The sequence below is a fragment of the Stomoxys calcitrans genome, chromosome 2 (assembly GCF_963082655.1).
Source record: "Stomoxys calcitrans chromosome 2, idStoCalc2.1, whole genome shotgun sequence".
NCBI lineage: Eukaryota > Metazoa > Arthropoda > Insecta > Diptera > Muscidae > Stomoxys > Stomoxys calcitrans.
This window is the reverse complement of record NC_081553.1, coordinates 210,142,058-210,162,736: the sequence shown is the minus strand read 5'-3', so window position 1 is coordinate 210,162,736 and position 20,679 is coordinate 210,142,058. Positions and strand designations below refer to the sequence as shown.

The 20,679-nt window shown below is 38.6% G+C and overlaps 1 protein-coding gene across 1 annotated transcript in view; it reads right to left on the bottom strand.

The window, feature by feature from the left end:
- Positions 1-1,131: 1,131 nt before the first annotated feature.
- LOC106087215 (signal peptide peptidase-like 3) overlaps positions 1,132-20,679 on the bottom strand; it is a 38,936-nt gene continuing 19,388 nt past the window's right edge. The window contains exons 2-7 of the mRNA XM_013252188.2: positions 12,986-14,132; positions 8,338-8,460; positions 8,033-8,224; positions 6,898-7,351; positions 2,737-2,857; positions 1,132-2,659 (exon numbers count right to left, since the gene is read on the bottom strand). Of these exons, the coding sequence (XP_013107642.1) occupies positions 2,591-2,659; positions 2,737-2,857; positions 6,898-7,351; positions 8,033-8,224; positions 8,338-8,460; positions 12,986-13,265 (1,239 nt within the window). The 5' untranslated portion in view covers positions 13,266-14,132 and the 3' untranslated portion in view covers positions 1,132-2,590. The remainder of the gene's footprint in view (positions 2,660-2,736; positions 2,858-6,897; positions 7,352-8,032; positions 8,225-8,337; positions 8,461-12,985; positions 14,133-20,679) is intronic.

Here is a 20,679-nt window from a genome sequence, read left to right as displayed (position 1 = left end):
TAATCGATGTTTGTTATAAGTTACAGAATTGCGATACTGCGCAAGACCATTAATTTCTGCTTTCAAGCTACACCAACAATCATAGAGTATTTCAAGAAATGAACTGATCGTTTAAAAATACAACATTGTACGAGACAATTGAGAATTGAGTAAAACTGATAAACAAGACACCAAGTAACGAGATGAGTGAATGCATAAAATGAGCTCTTCAGCAAAAAGAAAGATTGATTCGGATTTCAGTGAGTGGACGTTGTACAATGCATGTGTTCGGGTACATTTTGGTTTAGATGAAGTACTATTTTTCTTGTCGTCTGCTTTCGTAGACGAAATTCGTGCGAAGGCAACGTGGCTGATTTGGCAAAAACATGGGTAAACACACACGCCTAGTTTTTTTTATATAAGAAAACAAACAGTTTGCAAACGATTTGTTCATAATTTGAAAAAAGACAGTGAGATGCTTTCATATATAGCGAGTACAACGAGTAATTTCTCATAACTCTATGAATTAGAGCTGGAAAACTATTGATATTTGCAACAATCGATATTTCTCATAATAAATATCGATACTATCATTTATCGTTTAGAAGTAAAAATCAAGTTATCGATTTATATAGAAGCATGTCAATGCACAGACTGAATAAAACCAAATTTAACAAAGTTAGCTCGATATCATGGGAGAAATTATTGTACAATATTTAAGCCCAATCGGATGAAAATAGCGCCATATATAGGCGCAATGTGTCTTATAGGATACATTCAGTGTCGGGTGGCTTATTTGCCGATAGTATTGATAGGAAAAATATCATTCAATATTCAGACAAAAAAAAATAAAATATCGATTGTGCCATCGATATTTTGCCAGCTCTACTATGAATTCGAGATAAAAATACTCCCAAGTACTGAATGGTGGTTGTTTTTCAAGATTATATACTCAGTGTTTCGCTCTTCAGTAGTTTTGAATACAACATCATGTGCGTTCAGTGTCCAGTGGGGCAAAACTGTATTTTACGGGGTAGTTCGCAAAAAATCAAATTTTTTGCATACCCCCTAATTTAGACCCCAGGAACCCGAATATACAGTCCGTTTTTGGGGTTCGGGCCAAACCCCCCCCCCCCCTCTTGGAGGGAAGAAGGCTAACATAGATGGGTATCAAATGAAAGGCATTGATTAGTAGATTACGAATATGCAATCAAATATCCAACAATTTGACCCGGGAAATTCCTATGGGGCCTGGAGTCCGATAAAACGGTCCGAGTCCCAAAAACGGACTTCATATTCAGGTTCCTGGGGTCAAAATTAGGAGGTATGCAAAAAATTTAATTTTTTTGCAAACTACCCCGTAAAATACAGTTCAGCCTTCAGTGGTTTGGTGCAGGGCATTGCTTGAAAACTGCAATTTCGATAGTAAATAAGCAATATACCAACGCATCTGCCAAATAATAGATGAAAAAAGTTTGATTTTGCATACAACTCATGACTCTACTTATAATATACTTAAATATTATAACCATTTTTTTCTTTAGCACTAAAGAAGTTATGAAGATATAAATATCAAACTTATCGGGCATAGAAGCTTGAAAAACAAAAACTACTAGGAATAAGAAAATTAATTAAATGGGAGGATTTCTTTTTTTGTATATAGTGTTATTGTATGTAACATATATATTCCATTTTCTTTAATGACTTTTTATAGTTTCATTATAAAGTAATTCAACTACAGTTTAGTCCGACTTAATACAATAAAATACATTTTTATAAAATTTCTTTTTGTTTAATTTTCATTAGAGAGAGAGAGAGATAATTTCCTTCAGTTTTTTGTTCTGTTTGTTGGTTTGCATTATTTTGTTCATTGCATAATTTCAAGATTTTTTAGTTTTGTTATATTATTAGTACTATGCACTTTGTTTTTTTTTAAGTTTATTTATAATAATTATATAGTTGCTATTTTTGTTGTTGTTGTTGTTGTTGTTGTGTTATTTTCATTATTTTACTGTTTTTATGTTTGTTTTTTTCTAAAATTTGCTTTCGTATATGTAGTTGTTGTTGTAAGTAATGTGACAAAAATTTCCTTAGATGTTTTTGGGGTGGGGGGAGGAATTGTAGGAAAGGTACGTTAAACTTAAAACAAATGCAAAACACCAAAATCCTCCTAGAATGAAAAATTCAATTATGAAAAAAAAAAATTTTTAAATATAAAAATTAAAAAAAATGGAGAAAAACAACATTACAACGACATGTAAATAATGGAAGGATAATTGTTTAATAGAAAAATATTCTAGAACTTACAAAACGAAATGCATTTAAAAATAACTTCTCAAAAAAATCTAACCTATCTTATGCTTAAATAAAATTTGTTATTTATTCTTCATGCTTTTACGGTTTTCCTTTTTTTCATTTTGTAAAAAAAATCCTCTTTTTTTCCTTTACTACTAAAAACAAAAATGAGGGAGGGAGAGAGAGTGGGAGGAGATTGTGTGTGTATATGTGAGGGGATGTGTTGTAATTAACTTATCATTTATACATTAAGTTATAATAGATGTAATAGTAGTAGTAGTGATAAAAAAAAGTATTTTCGTTTGAAGAAAAACACTCAGACTTCCAGTTGTTTTGAAGGTTGTTGGGTAATAAATGGTTCACTCCACATACGGCGTAGATCGCCCTAAAAATTCAAAAAACAAACAAACAAATAAATATGTATTAAAAAGTGGTCCACAGTTAGGGAGATGCATTTCATACCTTTAAATAAGCCATTGTCAACAAAGGCAGTAGGGTGAATGGAACCAAATAGAGAAGAGCTGGCTGCGCAGCTTTAAAGACCTCAGAACTTACAGTGGCCGTAAGCAAACCGAGAAAGTAACTAAAAGAAAAATAAAAAATAAGAAACACCAGAAAAAACAAAACGTTTATTTTTTTGTTAAGCAAATGTGATAAATAAAAGCTTTTGTTAAAAGTTAAATATTTATCAAAAAATTGTTTAAATTAGGTCGTTTTTGTTTAAGTATGACATCGATATACGTTTTTTGAATTATGGTACAGTTGTACACACACAAGATATATTCATTTACAGGTAGTGGCAGTTGCCCACATGACATTATTACCAGGTAGTGTACCGTAAACAGCTGAGTACAATTTTTTCTCGCGAGTGCACTATCTGTCAACGAGTTTTGGTTGTGGGTGTGTGTGTGTATTATAGTTAAGAACCATAACCCACAAACAATGAAAAATGGCGCGAACTAGTAACATACATTAAATCAGAGTTGCACTAATCACTAATTTTGACAGTCAGCCATGACTGATGGTTATATGTAGATGTGACGAATACACCTTTGTTTTCACCAATACTCTTACAATGACCATGCATCAGATGTGCCATGTTAACTCAGCATTGGAGCTGGCAAACTATCGATGACACTATCGATATTTTATTTTTTGTCTGAATATCTATTGATATTTTTCCTATCGATGCTATCGGCAAAGTTATTTTTTTTTTTTGCAAAATTGAAAAAAAAAAATAATTTTTTTTTGCAAAATTGAAAAAAAAAAATATTTTTTTTTTTGCAAAATTGAAAAAATAAATAAAAAGGCGTTAAGTTCAGCCGGGCCGACCTTTGGATACCCCCCACCTCGGGTATATATGCAAACCATCTTTCGTCAAAAACCCGATGAAAAATGCATACCTTTTCGAATATATTCCGATTTGAACCAAATATGTTCCGATTCGGACCAATACTAATAAGTACAAGTCATTGTTCAATTGTGTTTAACAAAATATTTGTATTTTTGGCAGCCATATCCAAAAATAAACCGATCTGAATCATATACGACACGGATGTCGAAAAGCCTAACATAAGCCACTGTGTGAAATTTCAGTGAAATCGGATTATAAATGCGAATTTAAATCGAGATATCTGTCTACATGGCGGCTATTTCCAAATCGGGAACGATTTGGGCCAAGTTGGAAGAGCCTAACACAACTCACTTTCCAAAATTTCGGCGAAATCGGACAAAAAATGCGCTTTTTATGGCCCTTAAATCGAGAGATCGATCTATATAACAGCTATATGCAAATCTTGATCGATCTGAGCCAAATTGAAGAAGAATGTCGAAGGGCTTAACACAACCCACTGTCCCAAATTTCGGCGACATCGGACAATAAATGTGCTTTTTATGAGCCCAAAACCCTTAATCGGGAGATCGGTCTATATGGCAGCTGTGCCATATTGCAGAAATAAGTCGAGAGGCTTATCTATACTCACTGTCCCAAATTTCAGCAAAATCTAATAATAAATACGCCTTTTATGGGCCTAAGACCCTGAATCGGTCTTTATGGCAGCTATATCAAAATTTGGACCAATCTGCACCAAATTGAAGATGGATGTCGAGTAGCTTAACACAACTCACTGTCCCAAATTTCAGCAAAATCGGATAATAAATGTGGCTTATATGGGTCTAAGAATCTAAATCGGCGGATCGGTCTATATGGGAGCTATGTCAAGATATAGTCTGATATGGCCCATCTTCGAACTTAACCTTAACTTATGAACAAAAAAAGAATAGCGTTATTTCAAATGGATATTTCGATGTGTTGCAAACGGAATGACAAAATGAATATACCCCCATCTTTCGGTGGTGGGTATAATAAGCGACCCGATACTGAATGTATCCTATAAGACACATTGCGCCTATAGATGGCTCTATTCTCATCTGATTGGGCTTAAATTATGTACAATAATTTCTCTCATGACATCCAACTGACTTTGTTAAGTTTGGTTTTATTCAGTCTGTGCATTGATATTGCTTCTATATAAATCGATCACTTGATTTTTATACCCACCACCATAGGATGGGGGTATACTAATCTAGTCATTGATCATCTCGGCATTCTGAATCGAACTAGCCATGTCCGTCCGTTCGTCTGTCTGTCGAAATCACGATAGCTGTCGAACGCGAAGAGCAAGCCGCTTGAAATTTTTTACAGATACTTTAAATTGATGTAGGTCGTTGATGGGCTATATCGGTTCAGATTTGGATCCGATTTTGATGAAAATTGAAACAGTGTGTTTGGATATTCAACAAAAAATGTTGGGGGTACCAAAATGCACTGCTTCAAATTTCATCAAAATCAGATGAAAAATGATCCCTTTACGAGCTCCATATCGGGAGAACGGTCGATATGACAGATATATCCAAATATGGTGCGATCTGGATGATATTCTACAAAAAGGTTAAGAGGGGTACCAGAACTCGCTATGACAAATTTCATTGAAATCGGATGAAAAATGCACCTTTCATGGGCTCATTACACTATATCGGGAGATTGGTCTATAAGGTAGCTATATCCAAATATGGTCCGATCTGGACCACATTTGACAGGAATGCGTAGGGATCTACAAGAATACACTGTACCACATTTAACAGGAATGGGTAGGGATCTACCAGAACACACTGTGCCAAATTTTATCAAATTCGGGAAATAAATGGATCTTTTATGGCCTCAATACCATATATCGGGAGATCAGGCGGTCAGTCTAAGGGCAGCTATATCCAATTATAGTCTGACCTGAACCACACTTCACAGAAATAGGTAGGGGTCTACCAGAACACACTGTATCATCGAATTCGGATAAAAAACGGATCTTTTATGGCCTCAATACTATATATCGGGAGATCGGGCGGTCGGTCTAAGAGCAGCTATATTCAATTATAGTCCGACCTGAACCACACTGGAACTGGAGAGGAAGATACCAGGCACGGGGCAGTTATGAGCATCACGCAGACCGGAGCATTGGGGTCCAATCTGTGCAGTGTTCATTGCTGTCACGAAAAGCTACCGGCCGCGTACACAGGTCGCGGTTAGTGGAATGCTCCATACGGAGTGGCTGCAATGGCAGTCGCGGACAATAAGCAATATCGAACGGAGAGTCTCAGTGAGAGGCCGGGCGGCACCGACTCTTGCACAAATACTGAATGCCTATTATGCTAGATATGACAAGGCGAGTATTATTGGCGCCTTTAAATAATCAATGGTTACCCTGCTCCCGTGGCGATCAGTCCTTTGGACCGGAACGAGCTTGCTCACCTACAGCAGCTTGTCGAGGATCGCCAACTCCACATGGAAATATGGCTACAACAAAAACAACAATTCCCTGGGATATCTCAACAGTGAATGACCAACCATCACGAAGGACGAAGTCAAGAACCTGAACAGGTGTTTAACCTGTCAATAGAAACTCTTATAGTTGCCGATGTCTGGAAAATGGGCAGAGAATTCCGCTACTAAAAATTGATTTCGTTATAAAGAGTTCTAAAAAAAAAAGATTTTCCGATTTTGCTTCTCCCGGCAAAAGCTAAAACACTTTTAGGCTCTGTTGTTGTTGTTGTAGCAGTGTGTTGTACACTGAGGCAGCAGTCCTTGCCGATGAAGGACTACATCGGATCAATCTGGTATGTACAACCGGCTGCCATGCTTGAGGCACTACTCCTTCAAAGCTTTATTGGCGAATTTTCAAAGAAACCTATTTTTTAATATTGGGATGCCCAAAAAGTAATTGCGGATTTTTCATATAGTCGGCGTTGACAAATTTTTTCACAGCTTGTGACTCTGTAATTGCATTCTTTCTTCTGTCAGTTATCAGCTGTTACTTTTAGCTTGCTTTAGAAAAAAGTGTAAAAAAGTATATTTGATTAAAGTTCATTCTAAGTTTTATTAAAAATGCATTTACTTTCTTTTAAAAAATCCGCAATTACTTTTTGGGCAACCCAATATATAAAAACTCAAATTTTTTAAGAAAAAAAATAGATTTTTACATATTTTAATAAAAAAAATATGATATTTTTTTAATGCTAAAAACAATAGATACGGTTATTGATTTCCTTACAATATTTCACTCTACTTACCCCAATAAGGAACAATGAAAATATGTCAACCTTGAGCCGACACCCTTTGGCGGTGGTAGCATTTGATCGTTTGTTACAATCTGAGCTTTTTTGTAGGCATCATAACGCAGCACAAAGCACAGCAACAAACCAGGCATTACAATGTCACCCAAGCCCAGCATTGAAAAGTGGCCACTGTTGTGTATGCTGGGAAAAACCAGTTTTCCCGGTAAATTCAATTTCGGTGCCTCTTTAACCATATTTCCCAAATTCAGTTTTCGCGCCACAATTCCAACGGGATTATCTGCGGGCCGTGTGGCAACTTTCACCATAACATTTGTGCTAAATATGTACGAGGAGAAGAAAACCCAAAATACATCATAGATTAGCAGGCCGGTCAGCAGGAGAGTGGAGACTTTGAGACTGGGTAGGCGTACAAATGCAATGAAGGCCACACAAAGGCCCATGCCCATAGCTGAAAAATAAGAGAGAAAAAAAAGAAGTTAGGAAAGCAAATGAAAAAAAAAAAAACTGCAAATGAAAGGATAATTAGCAAGGCCCTGTGTTTGTATAGATGGTAGGTACATAGAAAAAAATGTTTGCTCACTTTTCCAAGTTGCAGTGATGAATCAATGCTTTATTAGCAAAAAGCTAAAACGGTAGATGAGTCTATGGCCTTATAAACTATATAACTTAGTGTCCAATTTCATATAAGCCTCTTATGAGCTCTAGAAGTTCTTAAAGGAATATCACCAGTCTAAATGACAGCTACATACCTATATCCAAATATGGATCACATTCGTATGAATATGACCTATAGGGTAATCTTATAAAATTTCCAATACAATTTTAAATTTGTGTTACGGATAGCTTTATTTGATTAAAGGCGGACAGACAAGACGACCAAGAACTTTTTTGCATGCTTCATATGGGTTTTCAGATCAATATTTGGAAGTATTACAAACTGAATGTACAGATTGGTATTACCACATACTATAGTGTTGGATAAAAAAACCCCTAGTATCAATTCATTCTGTAATAATTAAGGATTTTTCTTTGTATTGGAAGAAATAATTGAAAATGTTTTAATTTGCCTGTTTGCGCTTTCTGTTTTAATGTCGTAAAGTACCCTTCAACTTTCAGTTTTTGTACTTACCATCCATTAACAGCCAATGACCAGTCAGCACCCACACACAAACAATTGACACAGATAAGGTAAAACTAAATAGTTCAGCGGCAGTAAAGCGACCACATACTCCAAAGGAAATTCGTGTGCCATCAGTGCAGGGGCGTATTATATACTGACACATTGGCAAGAGTAGGAAGGCCAAAGCCACTGTGGCAATTACTGAAAGAAGAAAAAACAAACACACACACACACACCCACAACAAAGTTATTATATAAACATATCACAATGACAGGAATGCAAACAATAACAACAACTTCTGAATAGAACATACTTGCGGTACAGACGGCAAACAACAGTTGCATTGAATCAAAAAAGAAGAACATAATTAACAGTGATATAGAGGCGCCTAAGGGCAAACACAATGCATGCATTGTATCCAATGTAGCAAATTTACCTGAAAGTAGAAAAAATATCTCATTAGCAAGCAAATCCACTCAACGGGGAATGGAAAAAGAACTATTTAAAAAAGTTTTTTTCTAATGTAATAAAATTTTTGGGAGAATTATTTGAATGAAAATCGATATTTTAAAAATGTGCAAAGATGCAGGAGGCCACAGAGGTTATTGTCCGCCTATGACGTCCGCATGTCCGCCTACGACGCTGAACGCCTGGGTTCGAATCCTGGCGAGACCATCAGAAAAAATTTTCAGCGGCGATTTTCTCCTACTAATGCTGACGATGGTCTGAGAAGGAATGCTCCACTCCTAATGCTGGCAACATTTGTGAGGTACTATGCCATGTAAAACTTCTCTCCAAAGAGGTGTCGCACTGCGGCACGCCGTTCGGAGTCGGCTATAAAAAAGAGGCCCTCTATCATTGACTTAAACTTGAATCGGACTGCACTCGTTGATATGTGAAAAGTTTGCCCCTGTTCCTTAGTGGGCAAAATTTGCAATTGTAATGATGTATGTAAGGTAAGGTAAGAGTGGCAATCTTTTACAGACTCATTTAGACAATTTTAAGTCCATTGTGATACCACAGTAGCGACACCCCAAGGCTTCTGACGGGAATCGAACGCACGACCCCTGCACTAGTAATTCACGACCCCGGAGCGGCTACCGGGCGCCCCTTTAACCGAGTTGGTAGCGTGTAATGTTGTAACTTGATACCAAATTTTTGTTTTTGCGGGCCACGGCACTCTTATCTTCAAATTCAGATGACAGATTTCGGGGTTGTCCTCCAAATCCTTACATTTCAATTTCTGTTTGAGGATTTTTAGATACTAGTGCCTAATATCGTACTCTATCGTTCATTTAAGTCCAACATTGTCGCGCTCGACCTAATGTTCGTTTTGGTTAATTTGAGTCGTGCGATCTACTCTTCTGTATTCAAATCCCATATTGTCTAGTCGGGCTACATGTTCATGTTGTGGGTTATTTTGTAGTGGGGTTGTCCCACCCCACATAGACCTGAATTTGGATGGTAATTTATAACTACTCCTAAATATGTTGTTGTAGCCACATGTTCATGTGGAGGTGGCGATCCTCGTCAAGCTCCTGTAGGCGAGCAAGCTCGTTCCGGTCCAAAGGAACAATCGCCGCGGGAACAAGGTGGCTATTGGTTATTTAAAGGCGCCAATAACCCACCTTCCCATATCGAGCATGATAGGCCCTCAGTATTTGTGCAAGAACCGGTGCCGCCCGGGCTCTCACTGGGCATTCCACTATCCGTAACCTGTGGACGCAATTAAGCTTCTCGTGACAGCAATGAACACCACACAGATCTGATCTGAATGTTCCAGTCTGTGTGGTGCTTACAACTATCCCGCGCCGGGACTCTTTTTTTCAATTTAGTGCCATACTAGCCCGATTGAAGGGTTTTTGGGGTAGAGAGGATTTATGAGGCGTATTCTACTCTCAAGTACCTACAGTTAAAGTCCCACATTGCCTGGAATACTTTTTGTTTTGGAGGCTTTTTGGGGTTACAGCGGCCCCTCTATTTGTCTCCATATCTTCATATACCGATTGATCTATCTTTTCCTTTGAGTGAGGTTTTTGGGGTAAAGTAAAAAAGCGTAACATCGAAAAAGCAAAGTCAGGAACTTGATGCTTCTCCCAAAATCCCTTATTGTTCTCCATTTCATGCCCCTAAGTTGGATAAAGTCTGGTATTGTGTTCCCACCTAAGTACCGGAATCTTTTAACCGTGAAATCCTACGATGACACAGGAAATGCCATAAAATCTTGCCATCATCTCCACATGACCTGCACACGCTATCACTCTTTTCCTATTCACCTATTCTGTATAAGTGCGACCGCAGTCCTATGTGTCCCATAATTATACCAATGAAAGCCAAAATTGCTTCCATGCAGCATTATCACTATCAAGTAATACCCAAAGGATTTTCGGTGTCCTATAGACAGTTTCACTGTTCCGGTCCTGTATAAGGGCGCCCGCAGTCCTATGTGTCCCATAACGATACCAAAAGTCAAACTTACTTTCTTTCAGTATTTTCACTATCCGGTAATCCCCAAAGAATTTTTCTTGTCCTATAAACCGTTTCACCGTTCCACATACGCGTTCCTAGCCCACGCCCATAATTCGGGCTGCGTCGCCCCAAAAGGTACTCGCATTTCCCAAGTTTACTGATGGCAGTTTTCTGGCCCCTTCGGTCAAATTATATGCCCTTCCATTCCTCCTCCGCTTTGGCCCGGCATCTAAACGACGCGGATCGTGCCATCCTCTGAGTGCACGTTAATCTCCTTCTTACAGTCTAAGACTGTCCGTGACCTCACCGTCCTAGTTTTTATACCCCTGATGGTCATCTTACTGTCCACAATCTCATGGCAGCCGGTTGTACGCACCGGATTGACCCGATGGAATCCTTCATGGGCAAGGGCTGCCGCCTCAGTGTACGTGTTCGTCCTTTTTTCGCCATAGGAGAGCACATCCCGGAGAGCCTTCTCCGCACGCTTCTGGTCCGTGCCGGGATTGAAAAGAACCCTGTACCCAGGTTCTGTTCGGTTTGCCAGAACCACCTCAAACATCGGTCGGTGTCGGTGAGGTGTAACCGGTACATGGAGTGGGTACATTTCCGATCTTGCGCTGGAGAATAGTCATACTAAATATGCTGCAAGGTACTGTGCGAACATAGACAGCAGTGGGTCACAAGCGTCCTCGTCGTCGTTCTATGTGACCCCTCTAACCTCTTCTGTGCGGCAATATACGCAACAGCAGCATCCCAGCCCCAATATTGCCATGCCAAGCGCATCATTTTTGCAATTGAATTGCAACGGTCTCCGTGGCAAGATCGACGAGATTTTGGATTTTATGAGTCGGAAGAACATATTGTTTGCAGCGATCCAGGAGACAAAGCTGACCAACACCTGCAGCTTGCACAGTTGTCACGGATACAATTGGCTACGTAAGGATCACTCAAGGAATGGAGGTGGGGGATTGGAGTGCATGGGGATAGCAATCAGGTCCGGTACTGCCGAGATAGAGCTATACAACGTGTACATACTGCCGGTTGGTAGCTGTGTCCCAATTAATGGCCAAGCTTATAAACCCGATATAAGTGGGTAACTATCTGCCCATAATCGTCTGGTTCTAGGGGACTTTAATGTGCATCACATTTCATGTCATTCTCCCCTTGGTAACGACCAGCGGGGCATAGCATTAACAGAGCAAATGAAGGCTCCACGTTTTGCTCGGTGAATTAGGATGCCCCCACTAGGATTACGAGGAGGTTTAGCAGCTCGCCAGACATTTCCATTGCATCCCCTGACCTCCTGAGTGACGTATGCTAGCAAGCCGTCATCTCTTTGTGGTCAGACCACCTCCCCATCATTTTCACCATCGACAGACCACCCAACTTCATAACCTTTGAGCGCCGGGCGTTTATCAATCAGAAGAAGACCGATTGGGCTGTCTTCATAGAGTACACCTATTGCCGCTTCAGTGAACTGACACCCCCCTCGGAGGTGCTAGTTGTCGCGAGGAAATTCCGAGACATCATTAATGCAGCAGCTGCTCGCTTTATATCAGCCGGTCGAATATTCCAAGTGCGGCCCATTTTCCCGGCGCAGGCAGGTACAGTACAGTACCTCCCAAATGTCGCCAGCATGAGGAGGGGATAACCAAATTGAAATTTTGCACGTCGTGTTTTTGTATCACTTCCAACAACTGCGCTATGTATGGTTCTAATCGGTCCATGTTTTACTATAGCTGCCATATAAACCGATCTTGGGACTTGACTTCTTGACCAGCTAGAGGGCGCAATTCTCATCCGATTTGACTGAGGTGCTTTGTTATGACTTCCAATAACTATGCTAAGTATGGCGCATAACCTGATATAGCTGCCATATAAACCGATCTGGGATCTTGACTTCTTGAGCCTCTAGAGGGCGCAATTCTCATCCGATTTGGAAGAAATTTTGTACAACGGCTTCTCTCATGACCTTCAACAAACGTGTCTAATATTGTCTGAATCGATCAATAGCTTGATACAGCTCCCAATTAAACCGATCTCCCGATTTTGCTTCTTGAGCCCCTACAAGGCGCAATTCTTATCCGAATGAACTGACATATTACACAATGACTTCTACAATGTTCAGCATTCATTTATGGTCCAAATCAGACTATAACTTGCTATAGCTCCAATAGCATAACAGTTTTTATTCAATATTCTTTGTTTGCCTAAAAAGAGATACCGCGCATAGAACTCGACAAATGCGATCCATGGTGGAGGGTATATAAGATTCGGCTCGGCCGAACTTAGCACGCTCTTACTTGTTTTTTTTTATATTTGTATACATATATACATGCCTTAAATGATCGCAAATTAATATTTTGAGGTAATATAGCTCCCAATTTTTTTCATGTGTAGGGTTTCTTCTTTTCGAAATCCCATCGCAACAAAATCGCAATTGCACAACAAAAAATATGTCATATCTCCAATGATAGATAATATTAACTTACTTGGCTCCTGTTGGACAGGCTCTCCCGTTAGTAAATTTGTTGTTGATTCATTGCGTTTCTTAAGTTCCCGCTCCCGGGCTTCCTGTTCTATGTTTAGGCTGCGAAAGCTACCATAGACTATCAACAGCATCGATATAAGGCATGTCGAAACTCTCGATGAATCCATGATGCTGCTAGCGGCTATTTGAAAGGTATTTGTTGTTGTTGTACTACCACTCTCAATAAGTAAACCGGCTGCTGCTGCTGCTCCTGCTTCACCATTTAAAGAACCGGGCGACATTGCCACCCAAACACCCTCAAAAAATTGAGCTTACTGCAGCAAACGGCAGTAAGAAATAGTGACGATTGTTTGGCTGGCTGGCTGGCTGTCTGTTTGATGCTACTCTCGGCTTCAGTTTAATGCCAGGATATTGTAGTTTAATCCTCCACCTCCAACCACACCTCGAGTGGTGGCCAAATGCTAAAGGGTTTCCGTTTTCCCGTTTTTTGTGTCTTGTGTTGGATTTTGTAAATAATAAAAATGCAATTTATTTCATTTTAATGAAAAATGATGGCAAGCGATGTGAGCGAGTCAGGGGAGCTGCTCTGTATATGCGGACAGTGAGACACTTGTTGTGTTGTTTATCTTACTCTCCAACAACTGTATGTTGTTTCTCACTTTTTTCTTCTTCGGTTTTTTTTTTTTTGGTGTCAACTGTTCACTGCCTCGATGATGGATGACAACTGCTGTGATATCGTTGTTGATGGGAATAATTGTAATATGCAGTAGATAAACAACGACGGCGACGACGATGACGACGAAGGAGGTGTGTTTCAAATTGGATTTGATAACTCAACATGCCGTGCATTACCTATGCCACCATTAACACCAGCATCAAACAACCAACTTACACACACATTTGTGCGATTGTTCGTTCGTTCGGTCGCTTGCTAGCGAAGCACCCCTTCTCCCACTTAGTATTGTTGCCCCACAAAAATGGGAGTTAAGTTGTTGGCTGAAATTTGGGGTATCGTAGCCGCTGTCGCTGCTGTTGTTTGTTGTTACCACTTGGACTAGTGATTCTGATATCATATCAGGATCTCTTGCAACCAACCACCGGCGTACATTTGTTTATCTGAAGAAGACAAACATTGACATTATGATGTGCTGTAAAAGAAGAAGAAAAATTGGGTGATAAGACAAAAATTTCACAGGTTAGATCAAATGCAAGTACATACAATACATTATTTGTTGTTGGGTACAAACAAAAATAAGTGTGGGCCATAAACAAACAAAAAAAAGAAGATAAATGAGCTCTATCAAATAACCCAATGGACAATAATAGAGTAACAAACATATTTAAAGTTAGGTGTGGGGAATTAAGACCACAGCTCTAAGAGGTCAATGAACTTCTTAATGATGGCAATTTTTTCGATAATAAATTTGATATCATTTTATGGATGTGTTTCTTTATTTTATATTAGCCGAACCGGTCCCGCTCCGCTGCGCCTACTTTAACTCTCTAATATCTTTTTAGGGTGGGGACTCTTCGCCCTGAATGCGGATATCGAATTCGTGCCATTGTAGCCTATGACGCTGAACGCGTTCGAATCCTTGCGAGAACATCTAGCGGCATTTGCGAGGCACAATGCCATGCATGGTCCTTTAGAAAAATTTTCCGCAAAGAGGTGTCGCACTGCGGGACGCCGTTCGGCTTCTGCTATAAAAAAAGATACCATATCATTGGCACTTTGCACTGGAAATAGATATCGAATTCGTTCAGTCTAGGATGTACTTTAGGGCGTACCCTAAAACACTTGGCTCCAAAATTGAATATCAAATTCGTTTTATACTCTCAAATACCTTTAATTTGTGTCTCATATTGTCATAATGGGTCAAATAACCCATTTGACGTATCTTTAGGAGGAAAAGCGCCACTTAGACTTGAACGCAAATTTTAATGTCATATTCGTAATCTACTCCCTAACACCTTTAATTTGAGTCCCATATAGCCATGGTCGGGTAATATGTCCATATGGGGTTATTTGGGGGTGAGCGACCTCCCATTTCTTGGACCTAATGTTTTATGCCATATTTGTAATCCACTGCCTAATACTTTTCATTTGAGTCCCATATTGACATGAACTTCCAATATAGAGAAGTTTTGGGGTTGGGGGCCCGCTGGGTACTCGGACCTAAATTTTAATACCATATTCGTTCTCTGGTCTCCAATACCTTTCATTTGATACCCTTATTGTGCCCATCGGACCACTTTTGGATATGGGTGGCGTTTTGGTGGCGTGACCCTTATGTTCGATCTGATTTTGTATGCCAGAATCGAAATCTACTACCGAATACCTTTTATTTGAGCCCCATATTGAAATGAACGTCCAATATGTCTGTTTGAGGGATTTTTGGGGTTGGGGCTGCCCGATGGGTATTTTTTTTTACCATATTCGTATTCTACTTTCCAATACCTTTCATTTAATCGATCGGTCAACTTTTGATTTTGGGTTGTGTCTTTGGCATTAGGGGGAGGCTCCGTCCCCCTTCCGATACCGAAAAATTATATAGCCTATGTTTCCTTCCAGACCAACCTACACAATATGCGAAAATTTCAAGAAAATCAGTTCTGCCGTTTTTGAGTCTATATGGAATAAACAAACTGAGTCCCATATATCCGTGATTGGCTAATGAGCCCATTTTGGGCGTTTTTGTGGGGGTGGGGTGACCCCCTACACTTCGACATGAATTTGTATGCCAGATTCGTTATCTACTCCCGCATACCCATATTGTCCTTATCGGTCCACTTTTGATTTTGGGTGGGGTTTTTGGGGTAATCAATAAATTATAAAGCCTATTCCTATTTCCTGGCCATATTCGTAATCTACTCGCGAATACCTATCATTTGAGTCCCATATTGTCATGATAGTCAAATAAACCTAAACCTAAACCTGGGGCTGGTGCGGCCCCCAGGTACTTGGACCTAACTTTTATTATGAAATTCGTACATTACTCTTTAATAACTTTCATTTGAATCCCATATTGTCCCGATCGGTCCACTTTTATTTTTGAGTAGTGCTTTTGGGGTGAGGGGAAGGGTCCACCCCCTCCCCATATCAAAAAATTATATAGCCTATGTTTCCTTCCAGACCAACCTACACAATCTGCGAAAATTTCGAGGTAATCGGTTCAGCGGTTTTTTAGTCTATATATAGATCATGTATAGATTTTTTCCAATGTTTTCATAGAAAATTCAGTCAAAAATATGTTAACAATAAACAATATGTATTTTGATTTTTTTATATACATTTTTTAAAATTTATTTTTTTCGGAAAATTTTGTCAAAATTATTTTTTTATAAAAACATTGTAAAAAATGAATTCATATAGAAAATTTTGTCAAAATTATGGGCCCAATATATGCTGTCCATTGTATTATCTAATAGGAAGTTATGAATGGGAGAGAAGAAGGAGAAAGAGAGAGTAGATATGGAGATTGGCAATAGTTTTACATTTAAATTTGCCAGCTATTTGTTCTTGTTTTGCATGATATTTGTTGGTTTCTTCAAATGTTCTTACTGTGGCAATACTTTTGTGCAGCACTGTATTTGCATTAAAATTTACAAGGTGTTGCCAAAACAAAAAAACAGGTGGTTGGTGGTTGCGGTAAAATTTCCGAAAACACACACAAACACAAATTGCAAGTAATTTTTGCAAATTACAGTTACTAATTACGGTGATTAATTAATTAAAAACCACAAATGAATGAAAAAAATAGTGTACAAAAATCATTATATTCAATGTCTAAAAACAGTAAACATATATCTATCGATTTAAAGTGCATTATTACAAAAAATTAAAACTGTCTATGGAACCTTCAAAAAAAATTGTAATTTGTCTTATTGAATAGCACTTTAATACATCACTGCCACAGCATAGTAGATACCAGCCAACAGTGGTTTCTGTTATTCGTTAATGTTTTATTTATTATTTTTAAATGAATTCATTTTTCGCTGATGTCGAAGAAAAAATCGTTAACTCATTCAGCTGATTCGCGGGCAGCAGCCAAACCACACAGTAGACCTTCGCTAGGCAAATGCTAGCTTGCTACGTGCTAGGTCGCTTGGTAGCGCATCGCAACTCTTTCGGTTATGCTTTAAATAACTACATTCACTCAAAAGCAATTTGTTGGCGAAATTACCTCTCCAAAAATTACAAAAGCTGAACGAAAAAAAAGCAAGAAACCCTTGCTAAAAAAAGAAACATTTCTTTAAGTTTTTATTATTTGTTATCATTGGTGTGATCTCTGCTGTTGGGAGTCAATTGAAAAAGAAAGTGTTTTTCTGCTTATACTCGCATGTCTATCCGTCTATCGGTCGCCCCCCTCCCCCAAGGTATTATGTTTGTTGAATGTTTCTTTGGGTACCTACTACCAAAAAGTTTATGGGCAACACACATCGCCACCCATACCACAACAATTAACCAAAATCGGCTGTTTTAGTGGCGCTCAAGCAGTGCTGCTCTTACATAGTAACACGGCACATATGAGTACTAAACCCATGAGACTTATATTAAGAAGACTACATGACATTTGACATGCTAGGTGCTACTGTTGAGTAATACTTTAGAAAATCATGATTTAAAACAATATGAACATAGCTTCTCTACTGAAATTTAAACAGTATGAATATAGCTCCTCTCCCCTTGCAGTCAAAGGGCCTTAAGGCAAGCAGATAATTTCACTTTTTCCAAAATAACGTAACAAATGTCAAAAACCTTGCCAGCTCTGCTGAAATTAAATTTCGTTTAGCAAATGATGTAAATATTGTACAACATCATATATCGTAAGCCAAGATAAAAAACTAAAAAAGGTGTTTTAAGCCATAATCCATTTACTTAACGGATAAGAAACAAATTCAACTTTTTAAGTGGTATAGAGCAGGAATAGAAAAGTCATAGTAAGTATTATAGTACTTTTTTCAATACCTTTTCAATCCGAGGAGTACCGTAGTTCTAGAGCTAGCAAACTATCGATAATCGAAACATTCGATATTTTTAATAAAAAAATATCGATACTTTAGTTTTTTCAATGATTTTAAGATCCGAGGAGTACCGTAGTACTAAAACAGGCAAACTATCGATAATCGTAACATTCGATATTTCTAATAATAATTATCGATACTTTCATTAATTTCCGATTACCGATATATTACGAATGAAAATTGCGACCTCTATATGCACATTCTACATCTGTTTATAGACCGAATCGTATCATACTTGGCATGAATGTTGGAAGTCATAACTAAAGTCTTCGTTCCAAATTTCAGCCAAATCGGAAGAAAATTGAGGCTTCTAAGGGTTCACAAAGTCAAATCCGAGAATCGGTTTATATGGGGGCTATATCTGTTTGTAAACTGATTCGGATCATACTTGGCATGGATGTTGGAAGCCATAATTAAAGTCTTTGTTTCAAATTACAGCCAAATCGGATAAAAATTGAGGCTTCCGAGGGCTCAAGAAGTCAAATCCGGTTATCAGGGGATAGCTGATTATAGACCGATTCGAATCGTACTTGGGATGGATGTTTGAAGTAATAACACAAGTCTTTGCTCCAAATTGCTGCTAAATCGGATGAAAATTGAGGCCTCTAAGGGCTCATAAGCCTAATCCGGGGATCAATATATATTGCGGCTACTTCTGTTTATAAACAGATTCGGATCATACTTGGCATGGATGTTGGAAGTCATAACTCAAGTCTTTGTTCAAATTTCAACTAAATCGGATAAAAATTGAGGCTTTTATGGCCTCTAGAATTCAAATTCGGCCATCGGTTTCTATGGGGGCTATGTCCAAATCTGAACCGATATGGCTCATTTGCAATCTCCAACGTACTACATCAATAAGAAGTATTTGTGCAAGATTTCAAGTGTCTAGCTTTACGCGTCTGACCGCTATCGTGATTTCGACAAACGCACGGACGGACATAGCTCGATTGACTAAGAATGTAGCCTTTTTAGATATTCGGCTTTTTGATTTAGATTCTGGGTATCGAGAATTTCCGTCACTATAAGTGGGTACCCCGCATCATTCTTTGTTTTTGCGTAGTGGACCATTGTGCAAAATTCCAACTTTAACTTTAAATACCAATTATCTCAATGCTATGGCCTTTTTATACCCTCCACCATACGATGGGGTTATACTAATTTCGTTATTCTGTTTGAAAATCCTCTAAATATTCATTTAAGACCCCATAAAGTATATATATTCTCGATCGTCATGACATTTTAAGTCAATCTTGCCATTTCCGCCGTCTGTCTTCCGAAAGCACGCTAACCTTCGAAAGAGTAATACTTCTTATTAGCGTAGGTCGGTTGGGATTGAAAATGGGCTATATCGGTCCATGTTTCAATATAGCTGCCATATAAACCAATCTTGAGTCTCGATTTCTTGAGCCACTAGAGGGCACAATTCTTATCCGATTTGGCTGAAATTTTGCATGAGGTGTTTTATTGTGACTTCAAGCAACTGCGTTGAGTATGGTTGAAATCGGTCCATAACTTGATATAGCTGTCATATAAACCTATCTGGGGTCTTAACTTCTTGAGCGTCTAGAAATTTTGCACTACGTGTTAAGTTATGAATTCCAACAACTGTGCTAAGTATGGTTGAAATTGGACCATAACCTGATATAGCTGCTATATAAACCGATCATGAATCTTGATTTCTTGAGCCACTAGAATGCACAATTCTTACCCGTTTGGTTGAAATTTCGCGTGATGTGTTTTGTTATGACTTCTAACTACTGTGCCAAATATATATCAAATTTATCAATAAACTAATATAAATGAAAATTCAGCGAACCTCAGAGGCGGACATGCTAACCTCTGCGCTGCGGTGGCCTCTGATATAGCTGCCATTTAAACCGATCTGGGATCTAGACTTCTTGAGCCTCCAGAGGGTGTAATTATTATCCGATTTGGCTTCTCCCATGGCCATCAGCATAGCTGTCACATATGGTTCGAATCGGTCTTTAGGCTGATACAGCTCCCATATAAACAGATCTCTCTATTTTACTTCTTGAGAACCTTAAGGGCACAATTCTTATTCGAAATTGCTGAAATTTTACACAATAACTATGACTATGGTCTCCAAAGTTCAATTCAATTATGGTCCGAATCGGACCATAACTTGATATAGCTCCATTGTTAGCCTAAAAAAGAGATATCGGAAAAAGAACTCAACAAATGCGATCTATGTGGGAGGGTATAAAAGATTATGCCCGGTCGAACTTAGCACGCTTTTACTTTTTTATATTCTGCTTTTTGATTTGGATCCTGGGCATCGAGAGCCTCCTTCACTTCGCAACCCTCCCAGTTTTTGCACTTTTCGCTTTGGAGTTTTTAGTGTTGTGGATCTATCCGTTATGCATTTTTAACGTTTTTACTTTAAATTGTGGTCCTTTTTTGTCGTTTCTTCTGAATTTTTTCATTATTTTTCTTGATTTTATTTTTAGATCTTTTCTGTTAAATTGTTACCATAGCTCTGCTAAGCTCATCACACAGTGCTGCTAATTGAATAGGTTTGTGTCTCTGCTAGTTAATGTTAACTTTATCTTCACGGACATGTAGGTACAACCGGCTGTCATGGGATTGCCTCAAACTCTCCTTTGAAGCTCTGGTAGTTCCCGATATCTGGAAAATTGAGGCACCTCT